General features: G+C 47.7%; 2 protein-coding genes across 3 annotated transcripts; one reads left to right on the top strand and one right to left on the bottom strand.

Moving 5' to 3' along the window:
* The first annotated feature begins 2,967 nt into the window (after nt 1-2,967).
* M6PR (mannose-6-phosphate receptor, cation dependent) lies at nt 2,968-8,533 on the top strand. Its single transcript, XM_042024249.1, is given in 8 exon segments — nt 2,968-3,097; nt 3,100-3,139; nt 4,496-4,666; nt 4,858-5,030; nt 5,121-5,230; nt 5,428-5,558; nt 6,118-6,244; nt 6,801-8,533. Coding segments are annotated over 8 exon segments (897 nt in total). The 5' UTR covers nt 2,968-3,075; the 3' UTR covers nt 6,924-8,533.
* Nucleotides 8,534-8,901: 368 nt separating this feature from the next.
* PHC1 (polyhomeotic homolog 1) lies at nt 8,902-26,344 on the bottom strand. Of its 2 annotated transcripts, XM_042024247.1 has the most exons (16): nt 23,512-26,344; nt 22,821-22,982; nt 22,109-22,219; nt 20,858-20,935; nt 20,302-20,343; nt 19,946-20,095; nt 18,879-19,034; nt 17,546-18,044; nt 16,468-17,228; nt 14,701-14,848; nt 14,383-14,591; nt 13,679-13,793; nt 12,977-13,085; nt 12,152-12,302; nt 11,395-11,626; nt 8,902-11,097 (listed from the first exon to the last, which is right to left on the bottom strand). In XM_042024247.1, exons 2-16 carry the CDS (start codon nt 22,932-22,934, stop codon nt 10,943-10,945), a joined length of 3,030 nt encoding a protein of 1,009 aa, XP_041880181.1. In that variant the 5' UTR covers nt 22,935-22,982; nt 23,512-26,344; the 3' UTR covers nt 8,902-10,942. The 2 variants fall into 2 exon arrangements, with proteins under 2 accessions (XP_041880181.1, XP_041880182.1); XM_042024248.1 differs by lacking the exon at nt 20,302-20,343 and having other exon boundaries at nt 23,512-26,340.
* Nucleotides 26,345-26,801: the final 457 nt, after the last annotated feature.

The following is a 26,801-nucleotide window of genomic DNA, read 5'->3' on the forward strand; positions in this document are numbered from 1 at the left end:
TCTCAACAGCATCAAGAGGGCAAGGGAGACATGGACATACTGAGGAGAATCTACCAAAGGGGTACAAAGAGGATAAAGGGACCAGACCTTCTGTCCTGGGGGGAAAGACTGAGAGATCTGGGACTGTTTGGCCTGGAGAAAAGACTTGTTGGTTAGGATCCAATTAATGTATATAAATACCTGAAAGGATGGTACAAGAAGAGTCAAACACTTCAGTGGTGCCCCAGTGACAGGACAAGAGGCCATGGGCACAAACTGAAAGACAGAAGGTGTTGCCTCTGAACATTAGGAAACACCTTTTTACTGTGAGAGTGACTGAACACTGACAGAGGTTGGCCAGAGAGGTTGTGGGGTGTCCCTCAATGGAGAGTTGCCTGGACACAGTCCATGGCTGTAGGTGGGCCAGGCTATAGGTAGCCTGGTATCCCTGGCTTGAGCAGGGGATTGGACCAGATGACCTTGAAAGGTCCCTCCCCAACTCAATCATTTAGTGATTCCATGGTCAGCAACAGCAGGAAAGACTACTTTTCTTTTGAAGTACTGACCATTGATAAGAATAGTTCAAGTTGTACCAGGGGAGGTTTAGATTGGAAATTGGCAAAAATTTCTTCACCAAAAGGGTTATCAAGCACTGGGACAGGTTGCACAGGGAAGTGGTTGAGTCACCATCCCTGAAAGTATTTTAAAAATATGCAGATGTGGAGCTTAGGGATGTGGCTCAGTGCTGGGCTTGGCAGGGTCAGGTTAATAATTGAACTCAAGGATCTTAAGGATCTTTTACAATTTAAAAGATTCTGTGACTTTATGGTGGGGAGTACTGATGCTTCCAGCACCCCAAGAAACCTCTTAGCTGCATGGTTGGCTGGTTTTTGTTTTAATCCACATTCTGATCCCTTCCATTTCATGGAGATGTTTGTCAGGCTCAGGTTGACACCTGACCATACAGTACAGTTAATTTCCAGTAATTGTTTGGGCATGCTGGACAAAGGAGTTAGGATGATTGCTACCTCCAACAGGGATGATTGTTCCCCCTTCTGGTAACGTGTTCTAAATTTGAGAAATGATTGCATGGGAGGATGCTTATCTGACACAGAGTGGCCAATTTGTTACAGTGCACATGTCTGGGAAGGGATTGGGTATTTCTGCAAATTTCTTCATTTGCCTTTAAGTGCAGCATATTGCATCCACAAGATTCCTTCCAGTCCTGGGTAGGGCCTGGTAGGACAGCAACATAGGGAGTATGTGCTTGAAAGGAAGGGGAAGGCAGAAAACAGCAGAGCAAGACAAGAGGAAGAAAACCTCTCCTAAATGCTTTGAATGAATAATAGAGAAGCCTAAAGAGCAGTCTCAAACTCAGAGAGAGAGAATTGCTACACTCACAAGGAGAGTTTAGCTGGGAATATAATCTGTATAGCTGAAAAGTAATTTAACAGGATTCAGACACAGCGTAAGTGTCCAGATCTTATTTTGTCCCCACTTTGCACCTCTTTGGTAGATTCTCTCCAGTATGTCCTGTCATATTTTGGAATAAAGGTGTCTTTCCCATCTCCTGCCAATTTTACCACTTTTTAAGTGCCCAGGCTGCCTGCCGGCCCAGAGTGACCACAAAGACAGCACTGTTTGCGAGGAACTGGAGAAGTGAAAGCAAGTGAGAAAGAATGAAGAGCTCTGTTTTAATGGGGTTTACCACTTCTTTTTTTCTAATACCGGCAATAATTTGAGTTCTTTGGACAGTAAGTAGAGAGGGAGGGATCTCACTGTAGAAGGTGTGAGGGCAACTCTCAGTTATTAGCTAAGTGTGAATAAATAAATTTGACTTCTGCAGCTGTGCCATACTGTCAGTATGGAATCACAGCAGGACTAAACTAATCAGTTTTCCAGGAGCCAGCAGCACTTTTTCCCCAGTTCTTCACTACTGAAGCAGCGTACCATGAGGAAACCTCCCAGATTTCTCTCAAACAAGTGCCTTCTCCAGCATGTTGGTAAACTCACTAAATACAACATTTCTTTCTTAACTAGAGGATGCAAAAGCCTCAGAACTCTGGCAAACAACATCTGTCCCTTCCAGTAACAGACCTCTGGAAAGTGGACTCTCTGGGAGCACATCATAAGGAGAGAGATGTCCTTTGAACAGGCCACTCAAATAATTTATAGCTTTATTAATGACATCCAAGATGCTGAAGCACACCAACCTGTATGCTGGACCTGAAATTCCTCAAGTGGCAAAACTTGCAGGAGCTGGTGGAGGCACCTTTATTTCAAAGCATAACAAAACACGGGGAAAATCCACTAAAGAGACACAAAGTGAGGACAAAATCCGAAGGATCAAGGCCACAAAGCAGTTTTGTGAAGTGCTCGAGACCCCTTGCTCGTTCAACACAAGCCACTCTGGAGGCACCTGGTGGGGACGGCAAAGCCCAACGACACTGAGGGGCTGCTACCGCCTCTGGCAGCGGGAGCGAGGGGAAGGGCGATACCGGGAAGTTTCTCGTTCCTGCTGATGCGGCCACCTGCCCGCGGCTGCTCCGAACTTGTGCGGGGCACAGGAGAGGGGAGAGCGCGACTTCAGAGGGCGAAAATCACAGAGCACGTGGGTGAGTTGATTTCCAGCCGGCAGCGCGGGGATCCCCACCCCGCGGGGCTCCTTCCCACCGTGTCCCACTGCCTCCCGCCGCCGCCATTGCAGGTGCGGCTCCCTCGGGCACCGCGCCCCGCGGCGCCCCCGCGCTCTGAGGGTTCCGCCTCCCTGCCCGCCCTCGTCGTTCATTGGCAGGAATGCCCGTGGGGGCGGGGCCTCCGCGCAGAGTTTCACCGCCCATTGGCTGGCGGAGAGGAAGTGGGCGTGGCCCGCGGCTCCCCCGGCCCGGCCCGCCTTTCCCCGCCGCCTGTCATTGGCTGCCGAAGCGCTCCTGGGCGGGCGATCCCGGCTGCTCCCGCGTTCCCATTGGCGCCGGGCGCCAGTTCCGCCACGCTCTTCCCGGCTTCCGGCTTGCGGGGCGGGTGAGAGAGCCGGTCGGGACGCGGAGGAGGCCGGTGCTGCCCGTGCCTGTGGTTCTCCGAGCCGCCCAGCATGGGATGCGCGTGAGCCGCGGGTCTCTCTTCCTATGGGCGGCGGCGCCTGTGCCCGGGGCGGCCGCAGGTGCGTGCGCGGGGCTGGGGAGGGGTGGAACTGGGCACAGCGAGGCCGCGGCGTGAAGCCGCGCTCCCTCCCGGGCGGGTCTGGGGCAGCGGCCGCCGGCTGGGCAGCTCCCAGCGCCACGCGGCAAGTTCCCGGGAGAAGCCGTGTCTAGGGCTGAGGGCAGGTCCTGCTTTTGGCCTCGGGAGAGAGGAGTCACGAGCCCTCGTGTCACGGGCTTCCTCATTTCTGTGACCGCGCACTGGAACAGATTGCCGGGGGAGGTTGTCGAGTCTCCCTCACTGGAGCTATTCCAGAACCGTCTGGACACAACCCTGTGCCGTGTGCTCTAGGATGACCCTGCTTGGGCAGGGAAGCTGGACCAGGTGACCCACTGTGGTCCCATTCAGCCTTACCCATTCTGTGATTTCTGCGTTTCTAACCTTGTTTTGGTGCCCCGTGGCGAGCAGAGCCCCAGCTTAGCAGCTGTGAGCTGTCGCGGTGGACTCTGCAGGGCTGTAGGGAAATCATTAGGTTGAGTCAAGTGTGTGTCTGTGTCCGCTCTGCAGGCAGGTGCTTATTTAATGGAGGGTCTGCCTTCCACCGGCGTCTGGAGCTTTACCAAAATCTGCAGCGCAAGAAGGCAGAGGGAAATTGTTGCACTGCTCTATTTGGCTAGTTTCATATGTGATTTTAGCATGAACCTGAAAGCCAGATCTTATAGATTATTACTGTTGTTGTTATTATTATCATCTTCATTACTGCCTCGTTGGTTGGATCTTACATAGGATGCCTCACTTTCCTCCTTCCCTCATGTAAAGGAAAGGAAGAAAGAAACTGTTCTCTGAAGTTGTGGTTTAGCATTATTAATGTCTTTCAGATTTTCAGCTAAAGGAGTACTGGAAAGATTATTATTAAGATTAAGGCGCTTGAACAAAGAGAGCCTGACTAATCACAGTGCCTCTTTCCTGCGAGCTCTTTGCACGAGAGCTGCAAAGATGATTGATTAGAGGCCTGATAAATAATTTTCTGCTGACTGGCTTCTCAGTGCAATGCAATAACAAACAGTGGATTATGTCTGAAGTTTACTCCAGAATTCAGCTCTGGCAACTAATTAATGTGCTCAGCAGCAAAACTTTTTGTGGTCTCAAGGTGAATTCAAAAAAGAGCCCCAAATTGGCCCAGTGAATGGTCTTTGGCTGTGCAAGAAATTCAGATTTAGTGTGTCTCTTGTGAACTGTGAGTTGTTTCTAGATTTCGACTTCTCCTTTTTGCAGTCAGGACTGAGGAAGTGGCTAATCATTGACTCCATGACCCTGAAGTTAGTTTGCAGGGGGCTGAAACAGTTAATCCTCCATGTTCTCTGTGGCATGTGTCCAGGATGTCACCACCTTGCCATACATCTGCCTTGCTGCTGGTCTTTATGGCCCTGGCTGTAGCGGGAGCTGAGCAGTCAGAAGAGAGGAGCTGTGATGTGATTGGTGATGAGAGCACTGAGTCACAGATGGAGAGAGCCCTGCTGAAGAAACTGGAGCCCCTGAGCCACATGAGGTACAGCACAACACCCTGCAGGCCTCGGGGCTGCACAGTGGGCCAAGGGGAGGGAAGGATTTGGGTCAGACTGCAGAATGGGCTCCCCTTTTAGTATTGTCTCTGACTGGCTTCCAGGTCTGAAGTGCTCACTGCTCTGGGTGTTCTTTGTAATCCACTGGGCTGTCTCTTCTGTCCTCTCCCTGCTGCAGGTTTAACGTGACTGTGGAGAAAGGCAAAACGGAAAACTACGTCTACCATTTCAGGGTGTGCAGGGAGGTCAACAGCACCTCGCACGATTTTGGTGGCCTGGTGCAAACAGATAGACAGAATGGAAAGACCACAGTGATAGGAAGAATCAATGAAACCCAAGTCTTCAATGGAAGTATGATTCCACTCAATACTTTGCTTACTCAGTAGCTGCCTTTCGCCTCCTGATCTGGATTTGTAGCCTATATTGCTTCTCTCCTGGCAGGTGACTGGATCATGCTGATTTATAAAGGAGGTGATTCATATGGCAGGCACTGCAGTGGTGAGAAGAGGCGAGCTGTGATAATGATTTCTTGCAAGCGGGGAGTTACAGCGGTGAGTGACACCTGGGGTGAGAGAGCGTCATCAGGAGGCTGCCAGACCGATGGTTGGTTGTGAGCAGTTTGAGGGGGCAGCAAGCTGGCTTCCAGTGTCTGGTGCCCAGCTGCACCAACAGTGATAAAGCTGTCTCCTGGTCAAGTTCAGTGCATGTGGGCATGTTTTCACATGACTTCACTTTTCCAAAATTGCAGAGTTCATTCAGCATTATTTCTGAAGAGCGGGAAAAGGAGCAGGAGTGTTTCTACCTCTTTGAAATGGACAGTAGTGTGGCTTGTCCAGCTGAGAATTCCCACCTCAGTGTTGGCTCCATTCTACTGATCACGTGAGTCATTGGAAGAGCTGTTTGTGCCTGAGTCATAATCTCCAGTGCTATTTAGAAACATAGCAAATGCTATAGTAAGACTAAATAACCGCAGTATACTTTCCCATAGCCACCATTAGATGTTACTGTGCCTCTGAGCTTTTTGGACAAAAGCTCTTGCTCAAGGCATGATGCAGGGCTGGTCTGTTCCCAGAAAACGTTTTCCTTCATAGCTTACAGACAAGTGCACTGAAACATGGGGGATTTGACTTCCTAAAATTGTGTGATGGCTCTTTGCCAGAGCTGGGAACTCAGACCAGGAGTCTTGACTCATTTTCTGTGTTTGTGCTTAGAGGCACTACTTCACATAATGCTGCTAAAAGATTTATACAAGCAGATTGATAACTTGGGGACCTTTTATGGTCTGGTTTCTGTTTATAGCTCTGTTCTTGAGTGGTGTTCAGCTACTTGTTCCGATGCTAATATGAGGCAGGTAGCTGGCTCAGAAAAGACTAGCTATAGGATTTCCTCAGCTTTGATTTTCCTTTTTGTTTTTTTTTTTTTAAATTCTGCCTTCTAGGTTTGTGTCACTGATTGCAGTCTACATCATTGGTGGGTTCCTCTACCAGCGCCTTGTCGTGGGAGCAAAGGGCATGGAGCAGATTCCTCACTTTGCCTTCTGGCAAGATCTGGGCAATTTGGTGGCAGTGAGTGAAAATCCTTATATATTCTCAGCCTGGCCCATGTTAGGAGAAAACGGCATTGACTCTGTGTTTTGGGTAGACCTACCACCAGGGTGGAGTACCTTGAAGCAGAAGAAGAGGGTATCTGTTTCATTTTTCTTGAGTATTCCATTTTTGAATCCTTGCTGAGACCAATTCCTGACCTCTGTCCTGCAACTGCTACATAACAAACTAGAACATGTGCTCCTCAGGAGTTAGCACTTTCCAGGTAGAAATGTTCACCTGGGGACTGTGAAATGCTTATGTCTGACTGTGAAATCTTTCCTTGGTCAGTGCAGGCAATGCTATTTATCCTTCATACTTGCCTTGGCCTGATGTTGTTCCATACTGTTAATCAGTATGCCCAGAGCTTTCAAGACTGAGTAGGATGTTTTTATGCCAAGTTTTGGGGAGATGTTTCAGGTAGCACAGGGATAGGCATAATCCCTTAGCAAAAGAGAAATCGCAGGAGCTGCTTTGCTTTGGATGCTGAGTCAACTGCAAACTGTTTGATGCTGGTGCCTGTGTCCTGTGCTCGTAGGATGGCTGTGACTTTGTGTGCCGATCCAAGCCTCGGAACGCACCAGCCGCGTACCGCGGCGTGGGGGATGACCAGCTGGGAGAGGAGTCAGAAGAACGGGATGACCACTTGCTGCCCATGTGATAGGCTTTCCACACCGAGATCTTTTCTCCCCGTCTCCCCAGTGCTTCTTTAGCCGGGTGCCTCCCAGCCAGTTCTCCTTCTCTCACTTCTGATTTTCTTTACACTGTTTGCTTCCGCTGTCTCCGGTGTGTCAAGTCCCATGGATGCCTCTGGATGTGAACAGCACTGGTTCCTAATGGCATGTCTTAGAAATATAATGCTGGCTTAGGTTTTAAAACTGCAGCAGAGCTGAGGGGAGAAGTGTTGACAGTTGAGCAGAAAACAGCAATATGAATGTTCAGCACTGAGCAGGAATTGGAGATGAATCACTAAGAGGAAAAAAGGGGCATGGCTGGGTGCAGAAAGGGAAAAAGGCTATGGGTTAAAACATCTGACACTGTAAAAGGGATATTTTGTGTCTTTTTTTTTTTTCCTAGGGTTTACAGAATCTGTAAGACACTGGAATATTTTTTCTTTGAATACATTTTCAGCTTTTCTAGTTTCTGCACTGCTATACAATTTCTGCCAGCATAACTGGCACAGAATGCTCTATGCCAGACTCTGGTGGTGAAGAGGCATTAGCACCTTTGCAGCCTTTTGTTTCCCTAATGGCAGGGCGGTGTGTATTTCTCAACAGTTTCCTTCAACAGCTGTAAAGGGATGCATGCCATCCTCTCAGACTGGAGAGGGGCAATGCTAAAAATCTATAGGAGTTAAATGGAGTCTCATGATTTCAGTCAAAATATTGACTCAGTCTTCTCAATCAGTGAGAAGCAAAAGGAAACTATTTTGCTGCTAAGGAAAAGGAACATTTGCTGAAACTGAAAGTGACATCAAGACAAAATGAGACAGGTAGCTGCCACTTGAGTTCTGACACAAGCTTCCAGTGGTGACTGCCCACACACCTCAGTCACTGTCAGCATTGTGATTTCATGCTCCAGAAGTTCCTTGTTTTGCAGAGGGTTTTCCTATGAAGTCGTCAGAATTTATTTTTATATCAAAGGAACCATGGAAGCCCGGGTTAAGAATGCTAACACATTAAGAACTGCATAAGGGACTCTTCCATGGTCAGCTTTCATAGATAACTGTCCCCTTAAGCATGGTGCAGGCCAGTCTTAAAAGACACTTGCCCTGTGCAGATGGTACTTAACATACTGCCACTGGCTGGGAGTGAGAAAGACCTTCTCTTTGGGCCCTGGTGAAAAGCAGGTACAGTTGAGTTGTAGACTTAATGGGAACCTTCAGGAACTTGGCACCGTGATTCTAAATTGCTTATTTGAGAGGCTAGACTGAGCAATCCCATTCTACCCTACTGTAAACCGGCAGAGAACTGCCCTCAGCCTGGGGGGCAGAGACTGTGAATAAGCAAGCCACTACTGTGTTAACAGCAGAGTACAGACAAGGTTCATGTATTCTTAAAACAGTGAGAGAAAAGGGGTGGCCCTGCTTTCTTTCTGGGTTTGGAGTGGGCAAGCAATTCCTGCTTTCTTTGACTTTTGTTACAGTCTCAAGCTTTCTCATAACATGGGAAAAGTAGGAAGTAAGTCTGTTTTTCATGGTGGTGTCTAAGGTAATTTTTTTTTGTACAAAATACAACTTTCAAAAATAAAGTGACCAAAAAAACTGGTGAAGTGTTGTGCTGATGTAACAAGAGCTTGCTTTGGAACCAGAGCATCTTTCTTACCCAAAAGTAAAACGTCCTTAATGTGTGGTGCCTTGTGCCTGAACTCTTGCCAGTGATGAACATGCTATTATTAGTTTATGGGTTTTGCTGCTACCTTGTTTCACTCCAGGTCCTCTAGGGCGTACAAGGGAAGGCTATCCACATCTTTCAAAACTGAAACTTCAGAAGCTCAGGTAGTTAGGGATGGATGGATTATACTCTAATTTTTGGAGCAGTGACAGTCAAAAGTAGCTTCGTGGTGAAGTTTGTACTTTCCAAACACTTGGTTGAAGTTTGGGTTCAGGACAGGGGTTAAAAAGCAGCCAGACCTGCAAAGCCTGATCAAGCATTTTTTTATTAAGAACACTGAACATGAAACGAAGAAGTGAAACCTTCCAATTTGACTGAAATAAAATCCAGTCCTCAGGAGTAACTGGTAACAGTGGCAGGCTACCTGCCTGCCTACCCTGCCAAGGGTCAAACTAAACAGGAGTTTTATCACACCCAGCCTGCTAAGGATAAAATGGTTTAAGGGCAGCCTTCCTCTGCTCATTTTTGATTCTAACCTCCTCCTTCCCTGCCCCCAGATTACATCAGACCAAACCGTGGTACCAGGGTACAAGCGAGCATGGGCAGCTTCCTTTGGGCCTATTTGCATTCACAAAGCCTCAGAAGTCTTCTCAGATGAACAAGGATGTCACAAAAGTGAGATTCAACAGTGCCCTTAAGACTAGGAAGCTGCTGCCGCATTTTATCCATCTACTAAGCACTTTCCTTCCTCTTTTTCTAACATGGGTCAATAAAGAGCCCATTTCAAAGATCTCTAATGTTTTCCTACCTATGCTATTAGGCTTTCTCCCATGCCACTACAGCTTTTCTGCAACAGTATGTGCTTAACACACAGAACCGTCTTATGTTTCACTCAAATATTCATGTGAAACTTCTGAAAACAGAAAAGCTGAGATACATGGTTTATAACACCATCTTGCTTTCAGGTATTTGGCTCTACAGGGCACTTACCTCTTCACAGTTTGTGTAACTCCTTCAGGTATTTTGCCTGTTTGTTTGAAGCAGAGCTGCTTCTAGAAGAGAATAATTCTGCCCAGGTTTTCACCTTTGGCAATTTGGCTACAAAACTTCAGAATACCACATTTGGTCCTTAAAATAAAAAAAAACAAAAACCAACCAAAGAACCCCCAACCAAACCTGGAGGGGCTGAGTAGGAGAAACTCAGCCTGTAACATAAATTCTACGCTTTAGAAATGAGAAGTCACATTAAAAGATCAGTATTGAGTTGTTCTAGGGTGTGTGTTTGGTTCCTTGTAACTGAGAAAGAGAAATACTCGTTTTACAACACAACACAAAAAAAAAGCCTGAGGCAAGCAGTACAATCCTGCCAGCCTAAATTTTGTCCCATAAGCTCTCCTGAGGATAATGAAGACAGACACAAAAAGAAAATACAAACTGGTAAGAAAACACACAAAACAAAACCCCAGCCCCTTTCATGAAGAGCCTTGGTGCTTCTGGAGACTGCTTTGGATCTGTAAATTATGCTCTAGCACAATGGGAAGACAAACCTAGTGCTGCAAGGTTCCCTAATGTAAGACAATCCCCCTCCCCTTTGAGTTTCCCATCACTTTGTCATAAGTACTCAGGAAAAATCCTCTGACTGGTTCTGAGAGGAGCACCTGGAGTGAATAGCTGCCACAACACTTTAGCTTTGCTGTCTCCTGTAGACATGCAGAGTGAAGACAAGACAGCTCCTATTGCCACAGGCCTTCAAGTTTGGTATGCATGCTGGAATGGCTATTAAACCAAGTTCATGAGCAGCCTAGGTACTTTTAAAAGTGGAAAAGCAGCAGCCCCTTTTGCTCAAATTCTTGTTTGTCACCTCTGTCACTTGTAATTTGCTAGTTCCCCTTCATAAATGCCCCAAGCACAGGTGCTCCCAATGTCTACGTGGGGCCAGCTCTTCCTATGCCTTGAATTCTGGCAATGATATTCAAAGCTAAGATCTAGCAGACCTGCTGTGGCAAAAAGGGGTGAGGGCAGTTCCCTTTCAGCAGTCTTTTAAGACAGAAAGAGATCCCCTTAATATCTTTATGTGGTATATAGGGGAGGCATATTCAAAATCAGGAAGAAGGAAAGTTGTTTAAAGGCCCCAGGTGGCAGTTTTCCTCAACCTTACTGTAGCACCATTAAGAGACCAAGAGATGGGCTTGTGCGTGGCAGTTTCAATCAGTTAAATTCCTTCTCATTCTTCTTGAATGCAAGACCACAGGGGACTGTCCCATTCTTCCCTACCCCAACAGGATGCTCCAAAACTGGCAGCTGCCCTGGGGTCAGAGCAAAAGTGAGACCTCTGGCTTCAGAGTTCTTAGGTCTCCTTGAGAACATTGATCTTGGCACAGATCTTGAGAGCTGGTCCCAGCTTGATGTTCATGGCACTCATGAGATGTTCCTCCTTCAGAAGCAACAGGGCCTGACCATCAATTTCCTGTGACCGAAATTCCTCAGCAATTTCCTGGCACCCTGTGAAGAAAACAAAAAAAAAAGCAGTGAGAAACACATATGCATTGGGCACTCCCCTCATTCCTAATCTTTGCACCTCTGGCAGGTACAGAAAAGCAAGCTAGGACTCTAACCAACCCCTTTCCCCACTCTGGTCCACAGTCTCCTTGAGCACACAGGCTACTTGAGAATCCATCTCTATGATCTACCCCAATTCAGAAACATGTTCAAAAGCAGTAGGCACCACTGACACCATTTTCTTCCCAGTCTCCCCATGCTACTGGATCACAGGAGTGCAGGAGAGGATCTTAACTTCACCTTGCAAAGATGCAATGAACTCATACACTTCCTCCACACTCCAACGACTAGGATTGCTGGACAGGAAGACTGGGTTGATGCCATGTAGATCAGGGGTAGGTGGGGCCATATTAGAGTTAGCCAGGTCCCTCTCTCCATGACTGGCCCTTACTGACAGGGGTCCAGGAGATGTAGGGGACAAAGCTTCATCATAGCTGGAGTTATCAGAGCCTCGACTTGAGTCTTCCTGGCCCTACAAGCCCAAAAGAAAGAAAGAAAACAAAAGGGGTTTTGTCAGAAAGTCACAATTACAAGCTGCAAAACAAGACACTGGGAGCAGCAGAAGTTGTCCCAACAGTCTGAAACAACTGTCTTGGCTGTTGGTTCAGGGGCAGCTGACACAAGAGCTCCCTCTCTTCCTCACATCAGAACCACAGCTCATTCAGTTCTTCCATAACCCAATTCAAGTCATTCCTGTGGAAGACTGCTAATCAAATGGGAAAAGTGGATTGTTTCCTGCCAAGGCTGTCAGTTGATCTCACTCACTGAGACCTTCAGGATGCACACAGGAGCGAACACAGAGTGCACAGAACAAGTACAAACGTGAATACACTTCCTGCACTCCAGGAGTGATGAGAACAGCTCCCTGTGCCTTGCGTATCAAGTGTGTCAGTGCGCACTTGGCACATCCTGCACGACTGCATCCACTGTGACAAAGTGGTACAGCCAGCAGGGACAAATTCTGCACAGACCTGCTTTGACAGGTCTGTGTCCTTACCCTGTGGCGCTTGCCCTGGATCTTTGTTCGAGCGATTTCGGAGCTGCTGCGCCGTGGTCCCCGCCGGCGCACACGGGCATAGTTGGCTTCCTGGAATTCCTTCATCTTCTTTCTCTGCAGCCGAAACTGATGGCTGCAGCTGACATTGTACCTCAAGTAAGCAGAAGCAGAGCAGCAGTTAGAAAGTGGCAACTATCTAAACCTACTACTTCTCCTTGCTCTAGATGGGGGTAAGACTCCTTTTTACCATCAGGTTCTGTTCCTCCTCCTTCTAAGACTTCCCCTTGGAAGGAACCAGTCCAGACTTCTGACACAAGCAATATTTGGACATCAGAGTCTTGATCTAACATCTGAAGGGTCAATTAAGTCATTCCCCTGAGGGAAAAGAGACCCATAACAAGCACTCTGCTATCAACAGGAGGCAGCAATGACTAGCCTAACTTCTCCCCAGATTTTTCCCCAATGCTCCCATGTGTCTTTGTCTAGTATGAATGCATCAGACAGCTACCAGTATGCATTTATTTAGTCAGTCAAATGTACATTTCTCTGAAGAGAGGTTCTTTACAGCCCCAGAATTTCCCCTCCACACTTCATTTTCTGAGCAAGCCAGAAATCCTGTTTATACTCAGCATCACATCCACCTCTCCAGACCTAGAAGCATTTACAGATCATTTAGAGTGCTAAAGGATCTTTGTGGCCAGTACATGCCACAGAGGGAGGATCAGATGCACTGAAGTGTGGTACACTACTTGGAAAAGGGGCACATGCCCAGTTCCAGCAAATGTGTAGTCAGAGATAAGGAATATTACATCTTGCTGTTATTACCTTTTAGCACAGGTCATGGAACAAAACCTCTTGGAGCCACGGAACTGGGTTGCCGGGGCGTACTTCCCACAATATTCACACTTCAACAAGTTTGCCTTCTTGTCAAGCTCTAGTGAGATACAGAGACACACACCACTTGATGATCTGAACTGAAGCAGATCACACACCCCGTGATTCCCCATTGCACTGCTCTTCCTCTGAGCAGACAGATTCCAAGCACTATTTTCTACTGAATGTAGTAAGTAGTTAGCTTGGGGAAGAAACTGGGAAAAGCAAAGCACAAGCTCTGCTAATTAGGACCCCAGGATATTAAACAGAGCAGGTTTTTTTCCTGGTCAGTACCACTTCATGGAACAAGCAAAACATAGTGTATTCCTCACATTCTACAAGGCTGTGGGGGAAACCTCCACCACTGCACTCTCTGCTCTGTCCACACAGCCTTCGCAGCCTTCAGTCATTACAGACAGGTACAGTTCAGAATCTCCTGCTTACTACTGATACAGGATGTGTTAGATGACATTTACAACAACAAAAAAAGCATTGTCGGTCTGCTGGCACTCAAAAAAAGCCAGACCCTCGTTCCGCAGCTTGAGTCTCCAAGGAATTAGCAGGAAGAGATACAAGTCCATAATGTATAAAGTAAGTAATACAGAGCAGAAACTTTCAGTAACACTAGCTAGTCCTCCTGGTGCTGAAACTCACCCACGGAAGCACTATCCTCTCCCAGAGAATTGCTAGACAGGTTTTCATTCTGGCCAGAAGGAGCCTCTCCCTGCAGTGGTTTTTCAGATTCTTTCAGCAGCTGAGAACAACCCACCTGGATAGGGAGAGAATGAGTTGGACCCACTAGTAAAGGATTCCCTGTGTCCACCACCCTCTGCCAAGGAATGTGCAGCTCAAAATACAGCTCAGAAGAATCTTTCTGCCTAATAGGGAAGGAGAGATACTGAAAAAAGTCATTACAGCTTCCTGACTCACAGGCTTGGTGGTTCATTTAAAGATCCCCAAGCAGTATCTGCCTTGAATAACATCCAATTCCATGTGACTCCATTTCCCCTTATTTACTTCAACTTCACTTGCTGCCTGTTCAAAATGCATCTTTCCCTCAGAGAGAGGAGAGCCTCCTTACAATTCCTGCATTAATTATTGCTTTGGTGACTACTGGAGTAAGCAGTTGCTGCAACACTTGTTTTACTCCTTCAAACCCCTTCTCTTTAATGACACCTCTTAATGTCTTGCTTCATTCATGACACCTCCCTCCCCTCCCTTCCTCTTCACTGTCTGTGTCTCAGGCTAAAAATGCTGAATTGGAATATGGGGAAAGGTACTCCTATGCAAAGATGGAAGTACACCACCCTCCCAAGAAAGTGCTACACCACCTTCCCCAACAACAAAAAAATCCCTACTGGAAAGGGCTCTGCTCCCTCCTGGATGACAAAGCCTTCAATGATGTGTGTGAGGATCTGGGGCTTGACAATGGCTTGAGGAGGTTTGGAGTCTCCCATCTGACGTGACACCATTGCCAGGTTTGGGGTGGAAGCAGAGGTGGGGGTGACTGAGGCTCCTTCACTTGATGAGGCATTGGGAGTTGCAACGGCAGCAGTATCAGAATTATCTGGAAAGTTAACAGCACAGGAGTCAGTTACCTTTGCTCTGCCTACTCCAAATGAAATTCAAGATCAGGTCAATAGCACACACAATCAGAGCTCTCCTTTGTACCTCACCTCCAAGGCCACTCTTCTCCTCCATGTTTTTGGGGCTGTCTGTTACGGGAGAGGACCTGGCAGGCAGGAGTGCAGTGACACTGGGCGACTCCTCCTTCTCCTCCTCTGACTCTGCCTTGCGCTTTACTGCCAACGTCTGAGATTTGCCCTGCATGAATAAAGAGGAACACGTAAGCAGATAGAAAGCTCCAAAGCAAAGAACAAGCCAGATCAAAAACAAAAAAAAAAAAGATGCATCCTGCTCCATCATACTTGATTTCCAGCCTGGTTTCTTCTGGAGATGCCTCTAGCTCCTTCAGTACATACCTCAACTTGGGAGCATTTGCCTAGCAAGGAACAAAGCTTGAAAAGACTCACTACCACGCCACGGACTAGGATCTGGTGTCCCAAGCCATGTTGATACATTGGCATAATATAAGGACACCGTGTAAACCTCAATGGATTATTGCAGGAAGAAATGGAATAGCATTCACCCAGCAGTTTCCAGGCTTTTGGATAAATCAGATCAGTTTCAATGGAGAGTCGATAGAGTAGGGCACACACATTCACCAAGAGCAGAATTGTCCTCCCGCTCTAAAAATCAGACAAATCCTGTGACACCTTCCTGAAGAAGCAGAGAGAATTTAGAAAGAGTCTCAGCAGCTGGCTAAGGAGGTGTTCAAGGCAAGGCTGGATGGAGCAACCCAGTCTACTGAAAAGGTGTTCCTGCCCATGGCAGGCACGTTGGAATATGATCTTTAAGGTTCTTTTTAATTCCAATTATTTATGACTCCATGATCTGAGCTGGTGAAGTGCTCTCCTCCCAGGGATTTAGGCCCTAGCTGGACAATTCATAACAGCATGGACAAGGCCTATAGAACATGAATTTCCTCTGCATAGCCTGTTGCTAGGGGATCCTCTGAGGCCTAGAGTCAGTGGCTGGTACAACACACCAAGGGATCTGTAACCCAGAAGTACCCACACTGCAGCAGTTCATGAAAAACTGCAGCCTGTGGGAAAGACCCACACTGAAGAAAGACTTTATGAAGGACTGTATTCTTTGTGAAGGACTGTATCATACCATGGGAGGGATTCCCCCATGCTAAAGCAAGGGAAATGCATGAGAGAGACACAAACCCTTATGAGCTGACCACAAATCCCATTTCCTGTCCTCCTGAACCATTCAGAGGGAGGAGGCAGAAGAGTCAGGAGTGAAACTGAGCCTGTGAAAAAGGGGGGAGGTGTTTTTTGGATTTGTTCTTATTTCCAATTATCCTACACTAAATTGGCAGCAAATTAAATTAATTTCCATAACTGAGTTTGTTTTGCCCATGATGGTAATTGGCAAGCAATCACCACATCTTTATCTCAACCCACAAGCTTTTCACTGTATTTTTCTCCTCCTGTTGTGTTGTAAAGGGGGAGTAATAGAGCAGCAACTTGGTGGTCACCCAGCAGCCAGCCAAGGTCAACCCAACCCCACTGTTAAATGTGATACTCATGAGTATGTGATGTGGACACCTACTCCATTTGGGGCAGGCTCTGAGTCTCACCTATTAACTTCATGCAAGCCTTTGAATGATAATGTGTAAAAGAAATGCTTGTAGTCAGTAACCCCAGGGGTTGGATTGGAATTAGTGGTTTTGAGGGTAAAAAAGTCTCCACATCCCTTTCCCCAAACCCCTTACCCATCCCATCCCACTGACCTGGGCCTGGACTGCGATTGGTGTCCTAGGAATGAACAAAGAGAATCCATATGCTATTCTCCTTCTCAATGGTATCACTTACTGGCAACTGGACAGACTGCATGTAGAATGCTGCTGGCATCTGAGCCACAACTGGAGAGGAAGCTGGGCTCTTCACCATGTGGGCTGTGCCTTGAACTTGTGCCAAATTCACCCCTGTGGTGAGAGGGGGAGCTTCCTGTGAGGATGCTGGAGCTGAAGATGATGATGGGGAAGCAGCATGGGTTTGGGAAACAGGCTGGACTACAGCCGGCATTCCACGGGATGTGGGCACTGCTGCAGCGATCTGAGCCAAGCCCAGTGCTTGGGCCTGGCCTGAGCCCTGCTGCCGAGTGCCCACTACCTGCACAGGGATGTGTGGCGGAGGCTGCTGTGCTGCTAACATTTTGGCAGGCCCAAGCTGAGGGGGTTTGATGGGGGTGACCAGAGATTTTGACTGAATAGGAACAGGTGACTTGGTGGCTGGCTGGCACGGACTGTCCTGCTGGAGCTGTAAATGCTGTGGCTGGGACTGCAACATAGGTTGCACCACAAGGGTCTGTGCCTGCTGCTGGTTTTGGGGGGGAGCCTGCTGCTGCGGAGGCTGAGCTTGCTGCTGCTGCTGGGTCAGAGATGCTGCTTGCTGCTGTTGCTGCTGTTGAGCCAGCTGGAGATGGGTGGCTGTGTGGAGCAGCTGGGACTGGCGGTGCTGGAACTGCTGCTGGTGATGAATGGCTATCTGCTGCTGGATCACCACCTGCTTCTGCAGATGGATCTGCTGCTGCTGTTGGATCAGTGAGTGTGGCTGGATCTGCGTATATGTTGCTATACAAACACAAAGTAAGAAAAAACAGAGCACAAAAGTTAGCAACAGTGCAGCTGAGAACAACAACAAAAATAAGGCAGCCACTGCACTGGTTTGAGACATTAAACTACAAAATGACTGACAGCTTACTGGCAGAGGACATGAGGGACTAAATCAACTTCTTGTGCTAATAGAAAGGGATAACCCCTTGAGACAAGTCTCTGGGAGGACAGAAGCTGGGAGATGTGTTGGAAAACCTTTTACCACCAGGCTTTCAGATACCATTCTTGTGAAAGCCCAATGGTTTTGAAGGGAAAAAAAACAGGTGAGCGCTTACCTGAGCTGATCAGTGTCTGGCTGGGTGCTGGGGTAGCAGTCCTGGTGAGGTTCATGCCCACCGTTTGCTGTCCACCACTGTCCGTGTCACCCTTCTTTGCGGCTGCATTCTCCGTCTCTGTCTGGCTCCCCTGGCTGACAGTCACAGCCTGGGCAGCTGCCACTGGCAATGGCTGAACCACCCCTGTGCCTTTCCTCTGGCAACTGCCAGCGGCACCTGCCACGGAGCTCTGGCTCAATCCCATGGAGGGCTGGCTCCCACCACTGGCCACCACACCCCCGGAGACACCATTGCTGCCTGCTGCTCCCTGGCTCAGGTTGAGGGACTGGCCCGGCCCGCTGGAGGAGGCCTGGGCCACGGCCATGGTCTGGCCCGTGCTGGTGGCCTGCGGTAGGCCCGAAGCCTGGGAGCTTCCTGGCAGGGCTGTCTTCTGAGCAGAGCCTTGGAGTTGGGCGTTAGTGGCAGAGGTCTGCTGGCTCCTCACAGCCAAGTTCTGCACCTAGAGACACACACACCAAACAGAATCCACTCGCTTTGTACACGGTACTTGCTGGGAGTGTGACCAAGTACGCGTAAGCAACACACTGCTGGGATGCAGGCTGAGTTGATGCCTCAAGTCTCATGTGAGGAGCTGCTAACACTACAGAGAAAAGCTCAGGCACAGCCCTCCCCAGGAAGCACATTATCCTGAACTCTCTCCTGCCTAATCTCAGATGGAAATTAAAGATCTCACAGCACTTGGTAAACAGGATTTGGGGACACAGTCTTTCTCCAAGGCATGAGACAGCCTCCAGACCCAGGCATTAATAGGACCCATCTTAGCATGGCTCTAAAAGCACTGAGATACCCCTTTAAAGATCAGTCATTCCTTTCCAATTTGTGTGCACCTGCCTCCCCCAGGCCCATGGATCTACCCCTTCCAATTTCACCAGTTCCTCTGCGTTTTGGTGCTGCCATCCTCTGTATTTACTTCACAACAATGAACCAACTGGATGAAGGAATACTACCTCTGGCAAAGACTCTTAATTGCAGAGTGACTGAAAACTACACAGAACTCAAGAGTTCTTTTCGCACAAGCACAACCAAGAAACCGTGAAGGTGGGACTGATCCAGCCTGTGCCCACCTCAGAAATTTCAAGCAGAAATTAATCTCATCTCTGGAGGCAAAAAACAAGCATGAAAACATGGTGGCAAAATCTCCTGCCTGCACAGGGACACAGGCTGGGGATAAAATAGCTCTAATCTGCTATACAGGGACAGTTTGAGACAAAGACAAGAGTGTGGTGTGGCAGAAGCAGGGGAAAGGGAGGACTCTGGGAGGGGAATCACTCACCTGGTCTGTGTCTGCATGGACCCCAGGAGACTGAGTGGGTGGCACCTCCTGCTGGACAGCAGCCACAGCCCCATTGGGCATCAGGATGAGTTGGGAGGCAAGAGGCACATTGCGGCCCAAGGTCCGGTTCACCTGCAACAGGTTCCCCAGCTGTGGCTGTTGAGGATAAGGTGATGTGGAATGAAAGGAATGGAGGTAGAAGAGAAAAAGAAAGACAAAAAAAACCACAAGCAAAGAGATTACAAAGGAACATTGGGCTGCAATGTCACACACTGCAAAGCCATCAACCCTCCCTGTACTGTAACACTGAACATAACCCTCCGAAGCAGGAAACAAGCTCTCCTCTATCAAACATAGGCCTGGGCTAACTCTCACAGACTGCCCAAGGCTGTATAACCAGAACTGGCTGAAAAACAGTGATAAAAGAACGTACATCCAAGATTAGTGCTGCTTAAAAAGAAGGGTATTAAAATCTGTATCTGAAGTCAACTGAAAAACAGAAAATATTTTGCAAGTAGGTAACCAAACCCCAGACTAACTCCATTGTCAAGCTTAACGCTTTCTACCTAGGTGCACTTCAAAGCAATTAAAAGGGTGACATTTGTTCACATTGACTTATTTCTCTAGGCTTACTTGAATTCTGATTTACACCGCTGAGCTCAGCAAGCAGTAGGAGAGTAACTTACCACATATCTGTTCCAGCACTGAACCAGAAGAGTAGCTTTATTTCTGTGAGCTACATTCAAGTCTAGGACATATATTTCACATTTACACTCTAGTGAGAAGTGCTATGGAACCTTTAACATCTATGCAGAGCAGAGACACACATGGTTGTTAACATTCTCACCTGAGCCACACAATACAACGCTCATCTACCTCAAAAGCTGAGCCCAGAGTCAAACTTGTGGTTTCAGGAATGAGAGCTTCCCCATCCCATTTTAAAATATACTGCAACATCCTTAATGCTAGGTTAGTCCATAAGTGTTGGTAATCCCAAGCAGTGAAATTCGGTAGTGGCTGGTAAGTGGGGCCCATAGTCAGGACACGTTTTGATGCACATGGCTTACCCGAAGGTACATCTGTGCCTGTGACTGGTTGAGAGGCGGTGAGGTGGTGTTCCCGAGGAGCACAGACTGCGTCAGCGTGGTGGCGCTGGGGGAGCTCACGCTCTGGGACCGACTGATCAGCTGAGCAGCTGAGGTGGTGGCAAGGTTGATCTTAGAAGAGAAAAAAGCTTCAAATCACATATAAAGAGATGGAGGCCAAGAAATAAGTACAAATACACTTAGCGGGGTACAGTCAGAACAGACATTTTAGTTTTTTCCTGTATCCCACAGGGGACCAAGAAGAAGAAAGTTCTTCTCTTAGACGGCTTGTCCTAAAGGCTACACAATCTAAATTAGCCAAAGCCCTGGATACTGACCTCATTTGTATGCTGAGCTTGAGAATCACTGTTAGCATGCAACTGCAATAAGAGATCCAAAAAAATACATCATTTTCTCCAGCCTCCCAAGTAAAGGTAAAAAAACCCACAAAACCTTCTCTACCAACTCATCTACTCTCTGACCAAATCCAAGCTCCTCAACACTCACTACAAAACCAGACATCCTCTCAATCAACAAACTACTACTCTGCCTAAGACAAAAAGAACATTCCTTTTTGTCTCAAACCAGGACACTTTTCAAGCTGCTCACGACTCCTTCTTAGAAGTCCTGATCCTTTTCTAATCCATGACAACGTATCCCCAAAAGCCTCAGCAAACAGAGATCCATGTCTTCCTTTCCAGCTAAGAGGCCTCTCGCACCCAAAAACCTTATCTGGTAATGACAGCACCCCAAATCCTCAAAGTTGTCTGCATCTTGTTGTTTCCCAGAATTCTTAGAAGCTGTGTGCATCTTAAAAAGACAAGCAGGAGACAGAACAAGGTGGGGAGTGGGAGGGAGGCTTCGATATGTGTGTGAGGGAGCAGTTTTACTTACAGAAGCCTGGGTGGTGGTGGTCTGTTGCGAGGTGCTAGTGTTGGGGGAGCTGGCCTGTCTACTGGCCGCAATTGTAGCCTGCAAGAGAGATTGACAGGAAAATGAGTGCCTGAACAAACTTTTCAATCCAGCTCAATTATTTGGCTCTGTCAGAACAACTAGTCCCTTACCATCAGAGTGTATGATCTCCAGTCCTTCCACCCATGGGTACATGCACTACTCTTGCCCAGCTTATCATACTACACACTACAACCCTCACCCTGATGCCAAAATTCACTGTTAACACCCAGACGTTCCCTACAATATTCGTAATTTGTTGGGCTAATTAGGCAGTTTAGTAGCAATGCAATGATAGCACTCCAAGTAACAAAATTCAGATTACAGAGCATATGGTTTGTGGAAGAACATAAATATTGAAAATTTCTTTATTTCCCCCTCTCTGCTGCCATGGGAATTCCCCTGCATGAGTTTAGTTGGTTTTGTAGCTAAGATTTGTGCAAAACCGATGAGAGGATTCTATTCCTTTTATACTATAAGACTGCAGTCAGGGATTTAGAGAACGATCACAATGCTAAGGAGTACAGCTACTGAGATATTGCTACACAAACAGAATGTATTCATGTCAAACATAATCCATTTTAAACTGATAATTAAGTCTAGTAGGTGAGCAAAGTTGACAAAGAAAAATAAATCACTCAACAATTATAGATCATAAAATACATTGATTTATATTGATCTGTATATGTCTCAATTAGAGACAACCTCCTGGTTGGACAGGTTTACCCTCTTGCTGGTGAAGAAAACATGAGCTACTAAGTTCCAAGTCAGAAATTTCAGAGAATGCTGCCTGAAATTTCATGCAAACACAGCCATTTATTCTCAGAGAAGTAACAACTCACTGTTCCCTTTAATCTAGTTTTTAAACACTACTGCATCCACTGCTGATTTAATCACACATCTTTTATTTAAAGAAGGTGCAGGGGGCAGTCACAGGCCCTGAAGTGCAAGTTCCTTGATGGGGGTGCCAAATTTTATGTTCCCCTGCTCTGCACCTGAAAAACAAATGAATCTTCGCTTCAGGCTTCCAGCTGAGTAGCTGTTGGTATTAACTCTGAACAATGTGTTTAGGGACTCATTGTCTCATCTGGGATCAGGATGACTTGGTGCACAAGGCACTGTATAGAAAGAGAACCTCTGGATCTTCCCCAGAGAATGATCCAACTCCTCTCCTTCTGCCTCTTGGCAACTCACCTGCTGGACAGCAGCCAGGCTGTGAAGTTGGGCACTGTTAAACTGCTGCTGGAGCATAAACTGATGGAAGTACTGGGCTGCATTGGGCTGTCTCTGGAGTGCCTGCAGGGCCTAGATAAAGAAGAAAACCCAATTGTCAAAAATTGCATGCCGTTGAAATGTGATTGAAGAGAGCAATGAAGAAACAAGTAACAGCCATGAGAACATCCCCAGACCACATGAAAAAGCAGGCAGCAGATTAGCACATCCAAATCCGTAGTACAGTTACAAATTTGGCAACATACTGAATAACAGGTGTATTCCAGGACAGTGGGAATCACACTTGCAAGACTTTAATAAACTTCAGGAATCTGGGGATGGGCATGCTCACACAGGCAGACAAGTGTTCCCGTGTAGTTTGTGTATGGAGGGCATAGAGGAACTGGGATGGCAAACTGACTTACTCTACAACAGCAGGCTAAAACCAGTCTATTGGATCACAGTACAGATTAAATCTAGGAGGCTGGACGCTGAAAGAGTAACATATAAAACATGAAGCCTCAGCCTACAAGAACTAAACATCAGGTCTAGCGTGAAAATTTCTAAATCTGAAAACATAACAATCTTCTGAGCACGATCCCACCTTGACACACAACAACTCAGAGGAACAGAAAAGGGCTCACCACCACCTTCCAGTGATGCACTGCCATCCCAGAGCATACCCGTGTCTCACCTGTACTGCCTGTCGCTCATAGAGAGACATCTGTGAGATCTGAGGACGGGTGCTTCCTCCAGAACTGGAGCTCCCGCTGGTGGAGTTGGAGTTCTGCTCACTTTCGGTCTCCATGGCGACACGATCCCAGGAGCTCAGGCTGAGATGGACTCCAGATCCACACTGAAAGAATTGGAAACTAAGTCAGGCTACGAAAGAACCGAACTGTATTTCACTACATTACACAGCTTTTGTACTAGAATATCTCAATACCAGGCTCCCTACACAGCTTTGCTACATGGCAGGGACCAGGGAAGCCAGGATTCTGAAATCACCCAGAAATCATACTCACAGTTTACATCTTTTATTACCACCATCAGGAATGTAATGCACATGGTCTCGTATTTTTATTGCTATGCGATAGTTGGAAGCTACAGCATCCTGAACTCTTAAAAAGGTAGTGGAGTGAAGGACCAGCTGCAGCTCATTGAAACAATTCTGGTTACAGACCTGACTGCCACTCCTTTCAAGAGAGACTAGTGAATTGAGGCAAATTGCACTGTGCTTCCAGTCCTCCAATGCACTTTGGCAATTTCTGATCCTCTCTTCCTCCAGTCGCTCAGCTCCAATGCCCTACTGATACCACCTCGGTCCCTCTTCCTCCCAGTTTAGCCCCCAGCCCTCAACTCTTTCTTCTTCTGATCACACAAACCTTCCAGCTACTTGTTGCTCCCGACAGATCTTAACTTGAATATTAGACTAGAAACTGGCATCTGTGGTGGCAAGTTCCTTTCAGGAGGAACAGAATCAGAAGCAGAGCGGATGAAGTGTTCACTGGCAACAGTTGTGAGGCAAAAGCTGCTGAAGAGGTCATGCAGAACCAGGGAGATCTTCCAGCAGCAGAAAGATGAGTTGCAGGACTGAGAAAGGACTGGAGAAGGCTTTCATCAGCCAAGAGGAAGAGAAGTGAGACTGAAGAGAGTGCTTAGCAGAAGAGTAACACATTGAGATGATCAGGGAGTTTCCTGCAGCAACATGAGCTACACAGAGAGTAGCAGCAGGAGGGGCTAGAGTCAGAAAAGGGAGCAAAAGTGATTATTCAACAGAATTCCACTGGAAAAAAACCCAAACAACCTGATCTTTTTAGAAGATTAAAACTCCATGTAAGATTTAAAAAAAAAATATTTCTGATAATCTTACTACCACTGACAGCCTATTTGTTTCCAAAGTACCGGCTGGTTCCCCTGTAGTGTATCTGAGACCTCTAAATGATACCCCTCTAAATGAGCTTCCAGGAGCTTGAGCGCCAGCACAGCCCCTTTATCTAGCCTAGCCCTTTTTAAATCCAGAGATTCTGAGCTTCATAGCCTTCACCAAACATTTTCCTGGCATATAAGTAAACAGACCAGTGCAGCAGAAAAGGAGGTGCAACAATAGGCTCAGCCAGACTACTTTATACATTCTGAAATGGTGCTAAGGGCAGCAGATGACTTTAAAGTAGGGCAAAGCATTAACACTGCAGAGAATGGGTTGCTAAATGAGGAACTGCTGCTTCAAACCTACTCCTCAAACTCTGGAAAACTCTTTAACTGGTAAGCAGAGTGCTGCTGCTCCAGTCTGGTCTTCCACATCCATCTGCCCTCAAGTCCTGCCCAGGCATCTCCCTGCTGATCCAAAACTGGCTTCCTGCACTGCTTCAGCAGTGGCCACCTTCTCCTCAACTGAGACACACCTCCTCCTAACTGGCCACTGCTGTCTTCAGGTACAACTCTATTTCAGCTAGAAACAGCTAGTCAATAAACCTACCTAGAATATAAAGCTCTTGGAAAAGCAACTGCCTCAAGGATCTTACCCCAGAGGGGAAAAATTAAATGAAGCCTGAAAATACACAAACTGAGAAGGGAGAGAATATAGACTTTTTGAGAGAAGGAAACTCTGGTGGATAAATAAAGCAGTTTGGGTGGGGTTAAAATGCATGTGATGCTCCACACATTACACCAAGTTCTCTACTAGCTCAGATGCCATCAGGTGACAATTTCCCTTGTCGACCCTCAACCTCCCCACACAGATCCTCCTCATTCACCTCGCTTCTGGTGCTCATTAGATCAACTTGCTAACCGCAGAAAAGGTACCCTAAAACCCCATCTTCTCCCAGATCAGTGAGTTGAATTACCTTACTTCTAATGCCACAAGTGCCAGTGAGAGAGGGAAGGATATAACTAATGTTCACCTTAGCTACAGCAAATACCCTTACCCTCAACAGCTTCACCAGGAGAAACCAGGCTTCTGCCTTGGTGCTCTGCTCCACAACCAATCTGTGTTTCCTCAGCACCACCGATTCCTAAGATTTCCAGCATTTTTGAAAGCTCCATATTGAGCTAGATCTTGTTAAAATCAGGTCCTAGCACAAAGGGAATCTTACTGAAACACCTCAGGCATGAAGCATCGAAAAATTTTGGTCTCTGTGTAGGCAGAAAACCTTTTGGAGACACGGATAGAGAAGCGTACACTCCCTTTGCAGAAGGGCAGTAAGAATTTTAAGTCACTCACAGCAAGGAGAGTTATCCAGCAAAACCCTTTCCAAACACAAAAGCGAAAAAGGCACAGCATTTCCCCAAGCAAGTTCATCTAAGGATCTAAGTTCCATGTTAGTGTAATCCGATCCAAACACAGGCCATTTCCACACAAAATAGCAGAATTATACCCTTTCCCCTCCTCCAACTGCATCTCCAAGCACCTTCCTCTTACAAAAATCTAGTGATCACTGGGCTATCACATCACTTGACTCAGCTCGCTGCTCCATGAGATGGATAACCTACTAAAAATTATTAAACCATGGATTTTCCAAACAAAAAAAAAAAACAACCCAGAGTTACAACATGGCCATTACGGGAAATTAACCTTCGAACAACAGTTAGAACTGCACCCCTAAAAGGCAGACACAGAAGGATACAAAAGCTTTTTAGCACCATGGCAGGAATGACCACACAGCAGAAAGGACGGGAAGGAGAAGGGAGAAAACTGGCTCAGGCAGCAGTACAAGCATGAGAACGTGGGCCAGTCCAGAGCCTAACCCACACTGCTGATCTCAGCACACACCGAGAACACCACAGGTGCCCCATCTACAAGCTCCTGACCTTTCTCAAGCACAAGGACAGACAAGAGTCAAGCCAAACATTACTCTAATCACTGAGCACTAGGTAGGAGGCAGAAAAGTTTTACTTGCTCACCCCATCCATTCCCTCCGGGACACGACTGCTGCCTGCAGAACATTTCCTAACTTTTTAAGTGGTTTTGTCACTTCATCCTTGAGAAACTAAGTTAGGCAACACGTAAGATTTGCACGGGTTTACGTCACAGGTTTGGGGGAGAAAAATTAGCACCCGGGACTACAGCATACTCGCTGCTGTTACTATATGTTTCTACAACAGTTTCCAAGCCACACAAGCAGAGGTGTGGAACTGCCGGGACACGGTGACTCTGCTCTGGGATGCTCTGGAAGCAGCAGTGGGTGCGACGCTGGAGCACTGCAGGACCCGCGCACCACCTGGTCCCCACCCCTCGGTGCCCAGCCCGCCTTTCCCCGCCAAGCGCCTCGCCCGGCCGCCGGCGGGAGAGACGGAGGGAAGGATGGAAGAAGGGAAGGATGGAAGAAGGGAAGGATGGAAGCGGACAGCGCGGCGGCAGCCACCCAGGCCGCCGGCAACTCCGGCAGCAAAGTTCATCCGACACGGCGTGCGGGCGCCCTGCCCGCCCGTGCCGTGCCGTGCCCGCAGCCCCGCCGCGGCGGGAGGCGGGATGCGCCGCAGGATGCCTGAAGCCGGGCGGCGGCTGCCCGGGCGCGGGAGCGGGGCTGCGCGGGGGAGCTGCCCGGGGCCGGGCCGGGCCGGGCCGGGCAGACAATGGCTGCTCCGCCGCCGCTGTCAACTTCCATCCCGCGCCGGCCCCGGAGAACTCTCCCCGCCGCGGCCGCCCGCGCCCCGGGCCCCGCCTCACCTGCGC

Source organism: Corvus kubaryi, unplaced genomic scaffold (genome assembly GCF_017639235.1).
Source record: "Corvus kubaryi isolate FWS band 111438036 unplaced genomic scaffold, C.kubaryi_AGA036_p1.0 37260, whole genome shotgun sequence".
Taxonomy (NCBI): Eukaryota; Metazoa; Chordata; class Aves; order Passeriformes; family Corvidae; genus Corvus; species Corvus kubaryi.